Source organism: Scyliorhinus canicula, chromosome 5 (assembly GCF_902713615.1).
Source record: "Scyliorhinus canicula chromosome 5, sScyCan1.1, whole genome shotgun sequence".
Classification (NCBI taxonomy): Eukaryota; Metazoa; Chordata; class Chondrichthyes; order Carcharhiniformes; family Scyliorhinidae; genus Scyliorhinus; species Scyliorhinus canicula.
In genome coordinates, this window is record NC_052150.1 from 36,973,099 (window position 1) to 36,989,877 (window position 16,779).

The following is a 16,779-nucleotide window of genomic DNA, read 5'->3' on the forward strand; positions in this document are numbered from 1 at the left end:
CCACCCACATTTGTAACTTAACTAACCCCAACACATACAAACACCTTTGTACAGCATTAATCTAACTATAGACTTTACCCTTCCAAGCTCAAAAACATTAAATTAAACCAAATTAAAACTATACATTATTTCTAATGTTTACCAATACACATATAAATCCTTTGATACCATCGTTTTTCTAACACCACGCAAATTGGCAACTTCAAGAGGCTTGCTGTGAATAGAGTTACGGTAAAAAATGTAAATAATGCCAAAAGTGGATTTTTTGTACGCTGAAATTCTGCAAAGAAAAAAATTACCCTAAGCTAATAAGATAACATTTTCAAGAGAAGCATTTTTTTTTAAAAATGGGAATACTTTTTGCAAACCCTTTTATTGGTTTTGCTTAAGCTTTCTACAGAAGATGATCGAGAATCAAAACATTGAACAAGTTAAAGAAATTTACAAATTTCCATTATACTGAAGTTACACGGTCAGTTCTTTGCCCACCAGCAGAGTGACTAACACAAGAAACAGCAACAAGTCCCAAACACCAAATGTGCAGTGGGTTTATGCCCCATTGCATCTTTTGGAAGATGACACCTAGGTCTCAAATGGATGAAAGCTTATCTTTAAATTCATTTGAGGACCATTTTGCAAACTAGTGTTGCGTTGGTGGACAAAATTGCATTTATATTGCATTTTGAATATAGGAAAACACCTTAATGTGTTTCACATAGGTAAAGGAAAATAGTGTCAATAAAGCTGTACGAGTTTTTTTGAAAAAGAGACTTGAAACTAAAGAGAGGGAGGTGAGGAAATAGAGGAGCTTGGAGAGAAAAATCAAGAGAATGAGGTCTCAGTCGCCAAAGGCACAGCAGTCAACGATGCAGCAAAGTGATAGGGACAAACGATCAACAGAAATAATGCAAATTTACCATGCTAACTGCCAAATGAAGAAATTAATAAAATGTAACTTTTTGTAATTTTTATGTTTTAACACTAATCAGAAGCAATGCAACTTAATTCTGAATTAAATGGGCAGCATGGTAGCACAGTTGCTTCACAGCTCCAAGTTCGATTCCTGGCTTGGGTCACTGTCTGTGCAGAGTCTGCACGCTCTCCCCGTGTCTGCGTGGGTTTCCTCCAGGTGCTCCGGTTTCCTCCCACAATCCAACGTTGTGCGGGTTAGGTGGATTGGCTATGCTAAAATTACCCTTAGTGTCCAAAAAAAAAGGTTCGGTGGGGTTACGGGGATAGGGTGAAGGTGTGGAGATAGGGTGGAGTTGTGGGCTTAGGTAGAGTGCTCTTTCCAAAGGCCGGTGCAGACTCAATGGGCCAAATGTCCTCCTACTGCACTGTAAATTCTATGATCTATGAAACGTAAATAGAAAATGCAACAAACATGCATCTGTACAAATACAAGCTTCCCCTCACGGCGCCAAGGACCCAGGTTCAATCCGGACCCCGGTTCACGATCTGTGTGGAGTTTGCACATTCTCCCTATGTTTGCGTGGGTCTCACCTCCACAACCCAAAGATGTGCAGGGTAGGTGAATTGGCCAAGCTAAATTGTCCCTCAACTGAAAAAAGAAGAATTGGATACTTTAAATTATTTTTTAAAACACAAGCTTTCCCTTCAGCAGGAAGATTACCCAGCTGCAAGGTTCCACAATTTGTTGTTCTTTACTCAAGCAAGGTAGGTCAGGGGTTGTATCTGATAATAGCTTTCATTCCAGAGCTTTCTGGGTATGTTCATCACTGGTAAGAAACTGGTATTTCTTACTTTCCAAGAAAATTACACATTTGACAGTCCTTTTCTTTAAAAAAAAATATTCCACAGACCTTTTAAAGATATTATAAATGTTCCTTACTGTACTGCTTCCGGGTCAAAGATCATCACATAGGATCAGTGACAGAAAGCAGTAGACAATAATCAGACTTGGAACTTTAATTGAAGTATTGGGGAATCAGAAGCCAAATTTAAGTCAGGAAGGTGAAAGGTGATGGCAATCAGAATTTGGTAGTACAGTTTAGATCAACTGAAGTTTATGGAGGTTGGGGGCATGAAACAAGCCAGGAGAAAATCATAGAAGTCTAGTCTATAATTCAATTGATTCTATCGGTGAGATTTTTCGGCTAGTCCCACTGCTGGTGTCTTCCTGTCCTGATAAGGCAATCCTCCACTGCGGGTGCGACCGAATCCCCATTGACGGTGGCATAACCGAAGATCCTGCCATCGGTTAATACAAAGAACAAAACATTTAAGGTGGTGCACAGGGTGCATATGACTCGGGTGAGAATGAGTGGGTTCTTTCAGGGGGTAGCAGATGAGTGCGTGAGGTATGGGCGGGGGCCAGCGAATCACACGCACATGTTTTGGGGTTGCGAAAAATTGGGAAGATTCTGGGCGGGAGTGTTTACGGTCTTAGCCAGGATATGGAGGAGGCGGCGGACTCCGACCCTTTGGTGGTGATATTTGGGGTTTCAGAGAAGCCGGAGCTCAGTGAGGAAGGTCAATATCTTGGCCTTCACCTCTCTGATTGCACGGTGGTGAATTTTGCTGGAGTGGCGGTCGGCATCACGACCGGTGGCAGCGGCTTGGTTGGGTCACCTGTACGGCTTCCTGCGATTAGAGAAAATAAAGTATGAGTTAAGGGGCTCTTCACAAGGGTTTGAGGAAAGGTGGGGGATGTTTGTGACTGTGTTTGAGGGGCTGGTCGTCACGAGGCGGGGGGGGGGGGGGGGGAAAGAGAGAGAGAGAGAGAGAAAGGGGAAAAATCTGTACAGACTGTATAGTTTTTAAAAAAAAAATTAGAGTACCAAATTCACTTTCCCAATTAAGGGAAAATTTAGCATGGCCAATCCACCTACCCTGCACTTCTTTTAGGTTGTGATTGCAAAACCCACGCAAACACCACACAGTGACCCAGAGCCAGGTCCCATGAGCTGGGACCTCGGTGCCATGAGGCTGCATGTGCTACCCACTGTGCCACCGTGCTTCCCTTACAGACTGTATAGTTGATAGTTGGGAAGTATGATTCCCAGGGTGTTTATTCGCTGTAACCTGTTAGAGAAATCTTTTGCACCAGCCTGCCATGAGGGACCTTATCAAATGCGTTACTAAAGTCGATGTAGACAACAACCACAGTCCTTCTCTCATCAATCATTTTTGTCACCTCCTCAAAAAATTCAATTAAATTAGTGTGACATGACCTCCCTCGTACAAAACCATGCTGTCTGTCACTAATAAGACCATTCACTTCCAAATGTGCATAGATCCTATCTCGGAGAATCTTTCCTAACAATTTCACTATCATTGACGTCCACATCATTGGCCTATAATTACCCAGATTATCCTTGCAACCCTTCTTTTTTTAAAAAAAAATAATTTTTATTCAAATTTTCACAAAATATCAATAACAAAAAATATGAAAAGAACCCCCCCCCCCCCCCCCATGTATACAAAAAAGAAAAATAAATTAACGCCCGTCATTAACAAAGAACAAATATACACGTCCCTTCAGCCCAAAACAAAGAAAACATCCCCCCCCCCCCCCCCCCGGTTGCCGCTGCTGCTGCCCTTTTTCTACCGTTCTGCCAGGAGATCTAGGAATGGTTGCCATCTCTTGAAGAACCCCTGCACTGACCCCCTGAGGGCAAATTTCACCCTCTCCAATTTAATAAACTCCGCCATATCATTGATCCAGGCCTCCACGCTTGGGGGTCTCTCATCCTTCCACTGAAGAAGAATCCTCCGCCGGGCTACTAGGGACGCAAAGGCCAGAATGCCAGCCTCTTTCGCCTCCTGCACTCCCGGCTCCTCTGCAAATATTGCGAGCCCCCAGCCCGGTTTGACCCTGGATCCTACCACCCTTGACACCGTCCTTGCTACGCCCTTCCAAAATTCCCCCAGCGCTGGGCATGCCCAGAACATATGGGCATGGTTTGCTGGGCTCCCTGAGCACCTAATACACCTGTCCTCATTCCCAAAAAACCGGCTCATCCTTGTCCCGGTCATGTGAGCCCTATGCAGCACCTTAAACTGTATAAGGCTAAGCCTCGCACAAGAAGAGGAGGAGTTCACCTTTCCTAGGGCGTCCGCCCATGTCCCCTCCTCAATCTTCTCACCCAGCTCCTCCTCCCATTTACCCTTCAGCTCCTCCACCAAGGCCTCGTCTACCTCCTGCATCACTTGGTACGTTGCCGAGATCCTCCCCTCTCCAACCCACACCCCCGAGAGCACCCTGTCCTGGACCCCACGCGGCGGCAACAGAGGGAACTCCGCCACCTGCCGCCTGGCAAACGCTCTTACCTGCATGTACCTAAAGGCATCCCCTGGGGGGAAGCCCGAACTTCCCTTCCAGCTCACCCAGGCTCGCAAACTTCCAGTCTACAAACAGGTCCCTCAACCTCCTAACACCTGCCCATTGCCAGCTCCGGAACCCGCCATCAATTCACCCCGGGACGAACCGGTGGTTCCCCCGTATCGGGGACCCCATCGAGGCCCCCACCTCCCCCCGTTCCATCTCCATTGCCCCCAAATTTTGAGGGTAGCCGCCACCACCGGGCTCATGGTATACCTCGTTGGAGGGAGCGGCAGCGTTACTAGTGTCCCCAGGCTCGTGCCCACACAGGATGCCATCTCTATCCTCTTCCATGCTGCCCCTTCCCTGTCCATCACCCACTTATGCACCATCGCTGCGTTGGCAGCCCAATAATACCCACAGAGGTAGCGCCAGCCCATCCCCCCCCCCCCCATCCCATCCATGCCCCGCTCCAGAAACACCCTTCTCACCCTCGGGGTCCCGTGCACCCACACAAATCCCGTAATGCTCCTGTTAACCCGCCTGAAAAAGGCCTTTGGGATAAGGGTGGGGAGGCACTGGAACAGGAGCAGAAATCTCAGGAGCACCGTCACCTTGACGGATTGTACCCTACCCACCAGAGACAGCGGCAGCATATCCCACCTCTTAAACTCCTCCTCCATTTGCTCCACCAGCCTCATGAGGTTAAGCTTATGCAAGGCCCCCCAGCTCCTGGCCACCTGGACCCCTAAGTACCTGAAGCTCCTCTCCGCCCTTTTTAGTGGGAGCCTACCGATCCCTTCCTGGTCCCCCAGGTGTACAACGAACAGCTCGCTCTTCCCCAAGTTGAGCTTGTATCCTGAGAAATCCCCAAATTCACAAAGAATCCTCATCACCTCCGGCATTCCCCCCACCGGGTCCGCCACATACACCAATAGGTCGTCCACGTAGAGCGACACTCGGTGTTCCTCCCCACCTCGCACCAGCCCCCTCCAGTTCCTCGACTCCCTCAACGCCATGGCCAGGGGTTCAATTGCCAGCGCAAAAAGCAGGGGGGACAAGGGACACCCCTACCTCGTTCCTCGGTATAACCGGAATAACTCCGACCTTCTCCTATTCACGGCCACGCTCGCCACTTGCAACCCTTCTTAAATAACACTACAACATTGACTATCCTCCAATCCTCTGGGATCTCACCTGTGGCCAATGAGAACACACAGATTTCTGTCAGAGACCCAGCAATTTCATCTCTTGCCTCCCTCAGTAATCCGGGATAGATGTCATCTGGCCCTGGATACTCGTCGACCTTAATGCTTTTTAACACACCTAACACTTCCTCCCTTGTAATAACGACCTTATCTAATGTGCTTACACATCCCTCTGAGACACCACCAATCAACATGTCCCTCTCCTTTGTGAATACCAATGCAAAATACTCATTAAGGAGCTCACCTATTTCCTCTGGTTCTATAAATAATTTCCTGCCTTTGTCCTCGAGTGGGCCAACTCTTTCTCTAGCTACCCTCTTGTTTCTAATATACGTATAAAATGCCTTGGGATTCTCCTTAATCCTGTCTGCCAAGGACATTTCGTGACCCTATTTTGCCCTCCTAACTCCCTGCTTGAGCTCTTTTCTACTTTCCTTGCATTCCTCAAGTGCTTTATCGGTTTTTAGTTGCCTGTACCTCACATATGTATTTTTAATGGCAGGCTGCCTCTGCAACACATGCCATGGGGTTAGGGTGGGAGAGGCATCACCCCACAACTTCATTTTAGAGAGCACAAAGATCCAGCTAAGGTTTCAGCTAGAGTAGCGAGCATGAGCCAGAGAATGGCAATGTTATGAAGTCACAAGTAAATTGCTTTTGTGATGAAGAAAATACAAAGTCAGAAACCTAACTTGGGATCAATTGCTGAATTTGCCAACAGTCTGGCCACTGTGTTGTGCAGAAACAGAGATGAATGGGAGTTAATGGCTCTTCTTAATGTTGATCAGACTTTGTGGTCAATGTTCTGGGGTGATGATGCAAAGGGTAAAGCACATCTAAACAGTTCTTGCAAGAGGAATGGGAGTTAATGACTTTGGACTGCTTAGTGTTGATCAGTCTTTGTGGTCAATGTTCCTCGGTAATGATGCAAAGGGTAAAGCACATCTAAACAGTTGCTGCAAGTACTTTTGGAATGTTTTTTTTTTAAATTCTATTTTTGCCTTCTGCTGCATAGTTGCCTTCCCCTGTTACCCAATGGATTGCCCATTGGGAATACTCTTGTATCTTGGCTTTACCAGCAACAAAGTAAGGACGCAGCAGCACAAGAGGCACACAGCATCCACCCGTCACACAGCATCCACTTATGGTCTCTATGGAAGCGAACGTCCATGCGTCTTTATTACAAGTTGCCACCTCAACACGGCTCGGTAGCAGTGGTTAGCACTACTGTCTCAAGCTTCAGGGACCCGGATTCAATTCCAGCCTTGGGTAACCGTCTGTGTGGAGATTGCACTTTCTCCCCATGTCTGCGAGGGTTTCCTCCAGGTCCTCCAGTTTCCTCCCACAGTCCAAAGATGTGCAGGCTCAGTGGATTTGCCATGCTAAATTGCCCCTTGTGTCCAAAACGTTAGGCAGCGATAGAATGGGGGCATGGGCAGGGAGTAGGGCTCTTTCAGAAGGTGGGTGCAGACTCGATGAGCTGAACATCTTCCTTCTGCACGTTAGGGATTCTGTGAAAATTACCCTTGATGACAGTGAAAAATGTCACTCCTAAAACGATATCCATCTGATCAGATTCAAACTACAGAATTGCTATTCACAAGTCTGAACTATCTTTGATCAAGAGTACCGAAGTGAATAGCACTGTGGCTTCACAGCGCCAGGGTCCCAGGTTCAATTCCCCACTGGGTCACTGTGCTGACTCTGCACGCTCTCCCCATGTCTGTGTGGGTTTCCTCCGGGTGCTCCGGTTTCCTCCCACAGTCCAAAGACGCGCAGGTTAGGTGGATTGGCCATGATAAATTGCCCTTATTGACCAAAAAGGTTAGGAGGGGTTATTGGGTTACGGGGATAGGGTGGAAGTGAGGGCTTAAGTGGGTCGGTGCAGACTCCATGGGCCGAATGGCCTCCTTCTGCACTGTGTGTTCTATGTTCTAAATGCTGTTGGCCAACAAAAATGGCATAAAATTAGCTTTTCTGCTCTAGAATCTGATTCTTTGCATCCAGTACAACAATGATTATTATTCATGGTTACATAAACAGGTCATTCAGTACATTTTCCTGACCCACAAATTACTGATAGATGTAATAATACGATATTAGATACAATATAGGTCTGTTATCATCAAGGTGAAGCTCTTAATTAAATGGCAGAACTGGCAAGACAGAAATTATATAGAAACATTTAATACAAGATAAAGTTCATCAAATAATCAAGTGAATCTAGTGAGTAATTTCACCAGTAAATTGTCCTTAAGGTTTTGAAATAATGCAAGAGCTCAAGTTTTCTTTAATTACAGTGATAGATTGTGTCATTTGTTTCCCCATTAGTACATCTTTTAAGATCTATGAGCCAACTTTATATTAGCACAACAAGATTGAAAGTACACCCAAGCTGTAGTTAGTGGGCCTGGCCACAAAGTAATGTGGTCTGATTATTCAATTTTTTACCATTTAAAAACAAAAATCCCCATTGTACATAACTCACATTTTTGTATTGAAAAAATATTGTATTTTGGTGTGGAGTAATTTGCAGTAAGTACTTCAGAAATTAATTTATAAATCAAACATTCTATAAAACAGGAATATTACAGCTTTATATGCTAGTAATGGTCACTTCATTTTACAATATTCCTTTGCAGTATAGCATTTGGTACTTAAATTCAGTAACCCTTTACCTTGGCATTATTTTCTGTGTGGTGCCTGGCAGAGGCCTGAAGCTGGTTCACCCAGTATAATCTCTCTTTGGCATCCCCTGCTGCAGTATTGAAAGTAGACATACATTTTAATACAAAACAGACATTGGACCTCCTGTTTTTAAAGCAAACTGGATATTAAGGAAAACGCAGAAGAAACAAAACAGCATAATCTATTCTCCGCATTATTACCGTGTGTAAAAGGCTTAAACAAGACTAAACATTATAAAACATCTGTTTATTCTCCATGTAAATTCAGAATTGAAGCATCAAAATGCAACAAAAAAAAAAGAGTGGGTCTCGTGTAGCAAGATTCTGTTTTCAAATATAGGAGAAGAATGTGCAATAAAAGGATAAACTATTTGGTGCAATGGTGCTCATCACTAGTGCATTGATATTGGTGTCTAATTACACCCTGAATAACTCCAAAGCTTTTACCTCCATTATTCAGTTTGATGTCGAATTACACCCTGAATAACCCCAAAGCTTTTAGTTTTGAATTTGGTAAATTATTTCACACATTGATCATTTATAAATTTCATCAGTTGTCAAATTTTGAATGACTGATTTCAACTAGGTTTTTTGGTGTAGGTTCCGATAGTTGTACGGTGTATGTGGGCAGCACGGTAGCATAGTGGGTAGCACTGTTGCTTCACAACGCCAGAGTTCCAGGTTCGATGCCCGGCTTGGGTCACAGTTTGTGCGGAGCCTGCACGTTCTCCCAGTCTCTCGTGGGTTTCCCCCTAGTGCTCCAGTTTCCTCCCACAAGTCCCAAAAGACGTGCTGTTAGGTGAATTGGACATTCTGAATTCTCCCTCTGTGTACCTAAACAGGCGCCGGAATGTGGCAACGAGGGACTATTCATTGCAGTATTAATGTAAGCCTACTTGTGACAATAAAGATTGTAATATATAATATACGTATGTTACTGAATTTTATTCTAAAGGTAAATCCTGCTTTTACAAAATGGGGCCAAGTTCATTTCGTAAAAAAGGATTTAAAATAAAACCGGTATTGTTTCCACGAGGGAAAGCTTCAGCTTAATCGACTAAAAAATAAACCAAATTAACACTTACCCCAAAAAGGCAAGCCCATCCGTAAAACTAGCATTCCACAACACCAAAGGGGGTCATCTCAGCTAATCTAGTGTTCTTAGAAGAATGGAATCCGTACAGTGCAGAAGGAGGCCATTTGACCCATCAAGTCTGCACCAACCCTCTGAAAGAGCACCCTACCTAGGCCACTCCCCTGCCATAACCCCATAACCCCACGTAACTTACAAATCTTTGGACTGCAGGATGAAATAGAGCATCCGGAGTCAAGACGCGCAGACAAGGGGAGAACATGCAAACGTTCACACAGTCACCCAAGGCTGGAGTCAAATCAGGGTCTCTGGCACTGTGAGGCAGCAGGGCTAACCACTGTGCCATCTTCTTGGGAACGTGTCAGCAATATGGCCCTATGTGGAGACTGTGCTGCAGAACTGACCAGCCAAGAACTGTCAGTTAAGCTTGCAGTTTCTCAGAAGTAGATTAGCAGACATGCTACAGCGCTAAGTTAAAGATGAGCAATAACCAATATAAATCGCCCACTTATGGAAAGGAGTCAATCAATCACAATCCATTTATAAAATGAATCTAAATTATTGTACCCCGAGTGACACCCAATTTTCATCGTGCCAGTATTACAAGTCCGCAAGCCTGTCCGTAAAACCGGCATTTCCGGTAAATTGATATTACGCAAATTTGGGATTTACTATATCTACACGTATACACTCAGGTTCGGTGGCACGGTAGCACTGTTGTTTCACAACGCCAGGGACCCGGTTTGGGTCACTGTCTCTGTGGAGTCTATACGTTCTCCCCGTGTCTGTATGGGTTTCCTCCGGGTGCTCCGGTTTTCTCCCACATTCCAAAGATGAGCAGGTTAGATTGATTGGCCATGATAAATTGCCCCTCAGTGCCCAAAAGGTTGGGTGGGGTTACTGGGATAGGGTGGCGACATGGGCTTATGCAGGGTGCTCTTTCCAAGGGCCAGTGCAGACTTGACGGGCCGAATGGCCTCCATCTGCATTGGAAATTCTATGATTCTAACTCCTCCTTTCTGAACCATAAATCTTAAAAAGCTTTTCTTATTTAATACAAAACAAAAACGTGTACAACTAACTATGTTTCTCGTTCCATAAATGCCACCTTACCTGTTGGGTATTATCCTTAGCCCAGATGAATATTTAACACATTTCTATGGTATTCTTCTATCTGCGCTTTTTGGAAGGAGCTTTAGTGCTTTAAATAGGTTAATGCGTTTGTTAAAATAGTGTCAAGAGTATACCAGTATTCAAAATAGGAGGGCGACGGGCGAGTGCACTCTCAAATTCCCCAAAACATCCAAGAAAATGTAATCACAACCAGAAAAAATGTCGCCCCATACATGGAAGACAAGTTGCTACACCAATTATAGATTCTGTCTCGCCCATGCTCACGGCTCCAGCTCCTTAAATTACAAGTTCCCTCTTTCCCACTCCTGATGCTCCTCAAGGGATAATCTGACTAGTCTTACAGTCACCATGCAGGAAACTTTAATGAGCCCGCAGCAACCATAACTTAGGCTTGTGGGGGCTACTGAACATCAGGTACCCATACTGGGCCAGACCTAAGGGTATATGACTGAGCAGTGATGGTTGGCGCTGTGCAGTGTCAGGGGGGTATGTCAGGCTGGTGTGTTGGCCAGGGTCGGCAGGAGGGACAACAGTGCATCTTGCAGCTACTGAGCAAGTGGAGGGATGGAATTTGGAAAGAGGGACATGTTTGTAAACTATGGGCAAGGGAGAGGAGGAAAAGGCTGATTACAATATGCGCATGGCTGTCTAGCTGAAGGAATAAAGATTATTTGATATTTTGCTTGAGAAAATGCTTGGAATTCAATCAATTAATTTGTGTAGTCAAATTTTCAGTCGGAAACCCTGTCCAGTTCATCATCTATAAAAGTTGAATTATTCAACCTCAAACTGTCAGTTCAGGTTCTTCCATAATCCTAACATGACTCAATTTCCTAAAATGGTATTTATAAAATGGATTAGAACTCCCTGACAAATAATATTACGAAGTCCCAAGACCATGGCTCATTTTAAATATAGATACAAATTAATGTTCCTTTAGTCCACCCAATCTCTCATCACAATAATTATGAGGCGCATTAGCTTAACAAAAAATAAATAACTGAAATGTGAAGTATATAGAAATTAAACTGTTGATTGTCTGATGGTGCTGCAGCAGATTAAATTGGTATGTATACTCAATTGTACAGTTGCACCTATGGAAGGCAGCATCCTGACATGTTTGTCAGCAGCCACTTCTAATAGAAATCTTGAAGGGAAAAAAGTTGAAAGTATCGCTTCTCAGTGTTTTGGCAAAGATCAAGCACAAGGTCAGGTGTAATGCCTGGATCTGGTAAGTCTCTCTTGTGGGGACCATAAATTGGATTCAATTTGAATTGATTCTAGGAGCAGGCAAGGAGCTGGATTAGGGATATGTCCCTGTCTACACTTGAGCTCTGGTTTTGTAACTCTAATAAAGGAATTTTTAAAATGTTGAAATTGGCGAACAAAACCAAAGAATGCTGAAGAGTGATAATTGCGATTAATTTTTAAATGGGGGTTGCAGATGCCAGACGCATTCTCAATTTGTGCCAAATTGTTTCCAAAATAAAAATTCTAACTGAGTATGGCAGAATTATTGATAATAAATTAACATCTTAAAGATTCTAAGTTGAAAGATTTAATAAATTTGCATGTATACAATATTTGTGCTATTTATCTAAGAAAAGAAAACTCATATAAATTCAACATAATTCAAACGGTAATTTTACTACTTGACTGCATCACCTAATAAAGGAGTTAGATAATAAAACAAAGAAGCCCTGCAGAAAATCTCCAAGAGCCCACCAAAAAAAGCTATTTTAACCCCGGAGCATACAAAGATTCACACATTATTTCTGGCAATCTTGATTACTATTCTATATCCTCCTTTTCTGGCTAGCTATTTTAAATGCATCACAATAAAAAAGTGAGGCATCTATCGCTGTCAGTCTATTTAGAAGTTTCGACGTGGTATTTAAAAGTTTCCATATGCAATTTCCACTGATCGTATGTTGATACGGAGTCAAATTTTCCAACTTCAGTTATGTATTAGGTTTAATTTTCTATTTAATTGTATAATTAATAGGCGGCAATGTGGTGCAGTAGTTAGCACTGCTGCCTCATGGTGCCGAGGACCCAGGCTCGATCCCAGTCCCAGGTCACTGTCCGTGTGGAGTTTGCATATTCTCCCACTGTCTGCGTGGGCCTCACCCCTACAACCCAAAAAGATGTGCGGGGTAGGTGGATTGCCACGCTAAATTGGCCCTTAATTAGAAAAAAAAGAATTGGGTCCTCTCAATTTTTTTTAAAAATTGTATATTCAAGCCAAATCCTTTGGCTATTTCATATGCTTAACATAAATCTCCTGAGCAGTTTTTAAATTTGGACAGTACATCACAACACCTTAATTTATTTATCCCACTGTGTGATAGTCTGCAAGTGTATTCAATAAAAAATCCTTAGCACATTATGCTGTGAACGTGTGTGTGTGTGTGTGTGTGTGTGTGTGTGTGTGTGTGTGTGTGTGTGTGTGTGTGTGTGTGTGTGTGTGTGTGTGTGTGTGCGCGCGCCTAAAACAAGCTCTCCCCACCTGTTCCCACACCCCCAGCACGATGGAACACATTCCTCACGAGGGAACTGAAAGAGATGACAGAGAAGATAAAGGCTGAAATCAAGGTGACAGTGATGAAAGCGCAGGCCACCATGCAGGCGGCCCTCGACAAAACGGGAAAGAGGCTAGATGCCCTGGGAAAAAGGAACTGGTGAAAGCTTCGATGGACCAGAGCGACCAAATCATCACCCTGGAGCCGAAATAAAGAGGTTGGTGACAACTCAGGGGAACCTGAAGGTGGAGGACCAGGAAAACCAGTCGAGACGCCAGAACATCAAGATAGTGGACCTGTCAAAAGGAACCATGGACAGCGACCCTACAGACTACGTGGCCTAGATGCTGGGGAATCTGGTGGGGAGAGACAGCTTTCCCAATCCAGCAGAGATTGCCAGAATCCCAAGGTTACTCTGGCCAAAACCGAAGGCAGGGGAACAGCGGAGAGCGATCATCGCCAAGTTACACCCGTACCAGGACCGGGAAAAACATCCTTCGCTGGGTCAGGCAAATGAAGGCCTGCATCTGGGAGGGACACAAGATCAAGGTGTATCAGGACGTTGGGGCAGACCTGGTGCGCCAGCCAGAATTTAACAGGACGAAGCTGGTCTTGTACAAGGACAATATCAAGTTCGGGATGCTGTTACCAGTCAGGCTCTGGGTAACATTCCAGAACAAGGAACAGTATTTTACTGCCCCTGCAGATGCAGAAGGGTTCGTCCAAAAGAATGGGCTGGACAAGCAACAAAGGAGGCAGATGGTGAAGAGACAGAGAAAGTTAAAGAACAATTTAAGCGGGATTGTACTGCCTTGTTCTGAACTGGGAAACTACTTTGCAGAAAGGAGGGGGCGAGCACTGGAGAGCAGAGGGGAGGGCAAGGAAGAGACAGAGGGGAAACCGACATATCGGGCATAGGGTGGGGCCACCACATTAGTGGGTAAGTAGCGCCAGGAGGTATGTGTGAGGGGGGCTGCGACACATCTCCCAACGTGGGGAGAGCACCTGGTAGGGGAGGGTGTACACCACCCCAGAGAGGGAGACTCGGGGGACAGATGGAGGGGGAGGGCTCTAGACTGGCTTCAACAGGTCACTCATAGCAAAAGGGATCAAGATGGCAGCACAACAGGCACTTTGGAGGGTCCTTGAACAAAGGGAAACCCTGGAGTGCAGAGGCTCACCCATGTTGGGTGATCCCTGGAGAAAAGGAAATCCCAGAGCACAGGTCCCGACCTCATGGAGAGTATAGTGACCTCGGCCATTTTGGACGGCCTCCGAACAATGAGAAAACCCGGAGTGCAGGGGTGCATCAACAAGTTATGTACGGTTGATTTTGGGGGGGGGGGGGCCTGGCGAACATGTGCGTGCCCAACCGGGATGACACAGAATTTGTAAAGACGGCCATGGCAGAAATCCCCAACACAGTTAAGCACCGATCAATGCTTCCAGGATTAGTAAGAGCGGAATACTCCACAATCGTAATATCCAACCATGCTCCACACTACATGGATATGAGGTTGGATACAGGCAGTGCTCAAACCCCCCATGGAGGTTGGACACAGCCCTTCTGGCCAGCAAGATCTTCTGCCAGATAATATCGCAGGCCATAGATATTACTGACAACTGGAACGGGAAGGTCTCAATCTCCATGCTCTGAGTGTTGCTGAAAGCTGTGATCAGAGGAGGAATTATCCACAAGGCATGCAGGGACAGGGAAAAGGGGGCAGCTAGGCAACAATTGATTAACTCCATTTTGGAGGTAGACTGAAGATACTCCGAGGCAAGACTGCAGACTTCTGGCAGAGAGGAAAAAGCTACAAATGGACTTTAATCTGCTATCCACCAAGAAAGCAGTGCACCATCTCCACCAGACACGGGGTCCTTCTACAAACACGAAGACAAAGCCAGCTGCCTGCTGACTCACCAGCTGACAAAGCAGGCAGCCACGAAGGAGAAGGTTAGCAAACGCAGGTGAAGAATAGCAAAGGCGGACTGGTAGCCGAACCAAAAAAGGTCAACAAGCGTTCAAGACTTTCTATCGACAGCTGTACACGTCAGAACCCCTACCCGACGGGGACTCTAGGATGGAACAGATCCTTGATGGACCGGAAATGCCAGTTATGGGGGACGATAGGAGGGGTCTGGAAGCACCACTAGAACTGGGAGAGGTTATGGAGAGTATCAGATCCATGCAGGTGGGGAAGTACCGGGATCAGGTGGGTTCCCGGTGGAGTTCTAAAAAATATTTGCGGCAGCTCTGGCCCTGCACTTGTGGGACATATTCGCGGACTCACTAGCGAGGGGCACCTTCCCTAACACAAGCCCCTATCTCGCTGATACTCAAGAAAGACAAAGACCCAACAGAATACGGATCATTGACCCATTTTGTTGCTCAACATGGATGCAGAAATACTTGCAAAGATCCTGGCCAGGCGCCTGGAAAACTATTTATCAGGAGGTGATTGCAGAAGACCAGAAGGGCTAAATTAAGGGTAGACACCCAACAGCGAACATCATGCAATTGCTACACGTGATAATGACTCTGGGGAGAGGATACCAGAGGTGATCATCTTCCTGGACGCAGAAAAGACCTTCGACAGAGTCAAGTGGAAGTACCTCATTGAGGACTAGAGTGGTTGGGCTGGAGACAGGGTTCACTTCCTGGGTGAAATTCCTGTACAAAGCCCCTATGACGAGCATACGGACCAACACCACCAGCTCTGAATACTTCCAGCTGCACAGAGGCACAAGCCAGGGATGCCCGCTGTCCCAGCTTCTATTTGCCCTGGCAATCAAGTGGCAAAAAACTGGAAGGGAATCCGAAGAGGGACAGAGAGCCTAGAGTCTCACTTGTGGACGGCCGGCTCCTATATATCTCAGACCGACAAAGCAGCATGGAAGGGATCATGAAACTCCTGAGAGAGTTTGGAGCCTTCTCGGGCTACAAGCTCAACCTGCGAAAGAGTGAAGTTTTCCCTGTGAACCCAAAAGGGGGAGGGGCAGAGCAGGGAGAATTACCATTCAGGCATGTCCAATACAAATTTTGCCATCTGGGGATCCAAAAGAAATCTAGGTACAACCTCCGCAAAGCCGTCTGGGATGCCAAGAGACAATATCAGACCAAGCTAGAGTCACAGATTAGCGTTACAGACTCTCGTCGGTTGTGGCAAGGCCTAAACAGCATGACAAGCTACAAAGCGAAGCCGAGCAGTATCTCCGGTAGCAGCGCATCCCTCCCCGATGAACTCAATGCATTTTATTCTCGAGCAGGAAACCACCAATCCGCTGTTGCCTGCCCCAGCAGCCCAGGGAACACCAATACCCACCATCACAGCTTTTGAAGCGAGATCGGCCTTCCTGAAAGTGAACCCTCAGAAGGTAACGGGTCCGGACGGAGTCTCTGGTCATGCACTCGAGAGCCTGCGTGGACCAGCTGGCAGATCTGTTGGCGGACATCTTCAACCTGTCCCTACTCCGCTCCAAGGTCCCCATCTGCTTCAAGAAGAACACCGTCATATCGGTGCCAAAGAAGAACCAGGCAACGTTCCTCAATGACTCCCATCCGGCGGCTCTGACATCGATTGTAATGAAGTGCTTTGAGAGGTTGGTCATGAAGCACATCAACTCCATACTCCCAGGATGCCTAGATCCACTGCAATTCGCATAGCACCGCAACCGGTCCGCAGCAGATGCCATCTCCCGAGCCCTACAATCAACAAGGACTCCTACATCAGACTCCTATTTATTGATAACAGCTCTGCCTTCTACACCATAATCCCAGCCAACCTCATATAAAAGCTCCAAAACCAAGGACTTGGTTCCTCACTCTGCAACTGAATCCTCGACACTC

At 45.8% G+C, this 16,779-nt stretch overlaps 1 protein-coding gene across 1 annotated transcript in view; it reads right to left on the reverse strand.

The window, feature by feature from the left end:
- LOC119965910 (oxysterol-binding protein-related protein 10-like) overlaps nucleotides 1-16,779 on the reverse strand; it is a 287,075-nt gene that overhangs the window by 210,641 nt on the left and 59,655 nt on the right. The window contains exon 3 of the mRNA XM_038796909.1: nucleotides 8,172-8,251. Coding sequence (XP_038652837.1) covers nucleotides 8,172-8,251 — 80 coding nt within the window. The remainder of the gene's footprint in view (nucleotides 1-8,171; nucleotides 8,252-16,779) is intronic.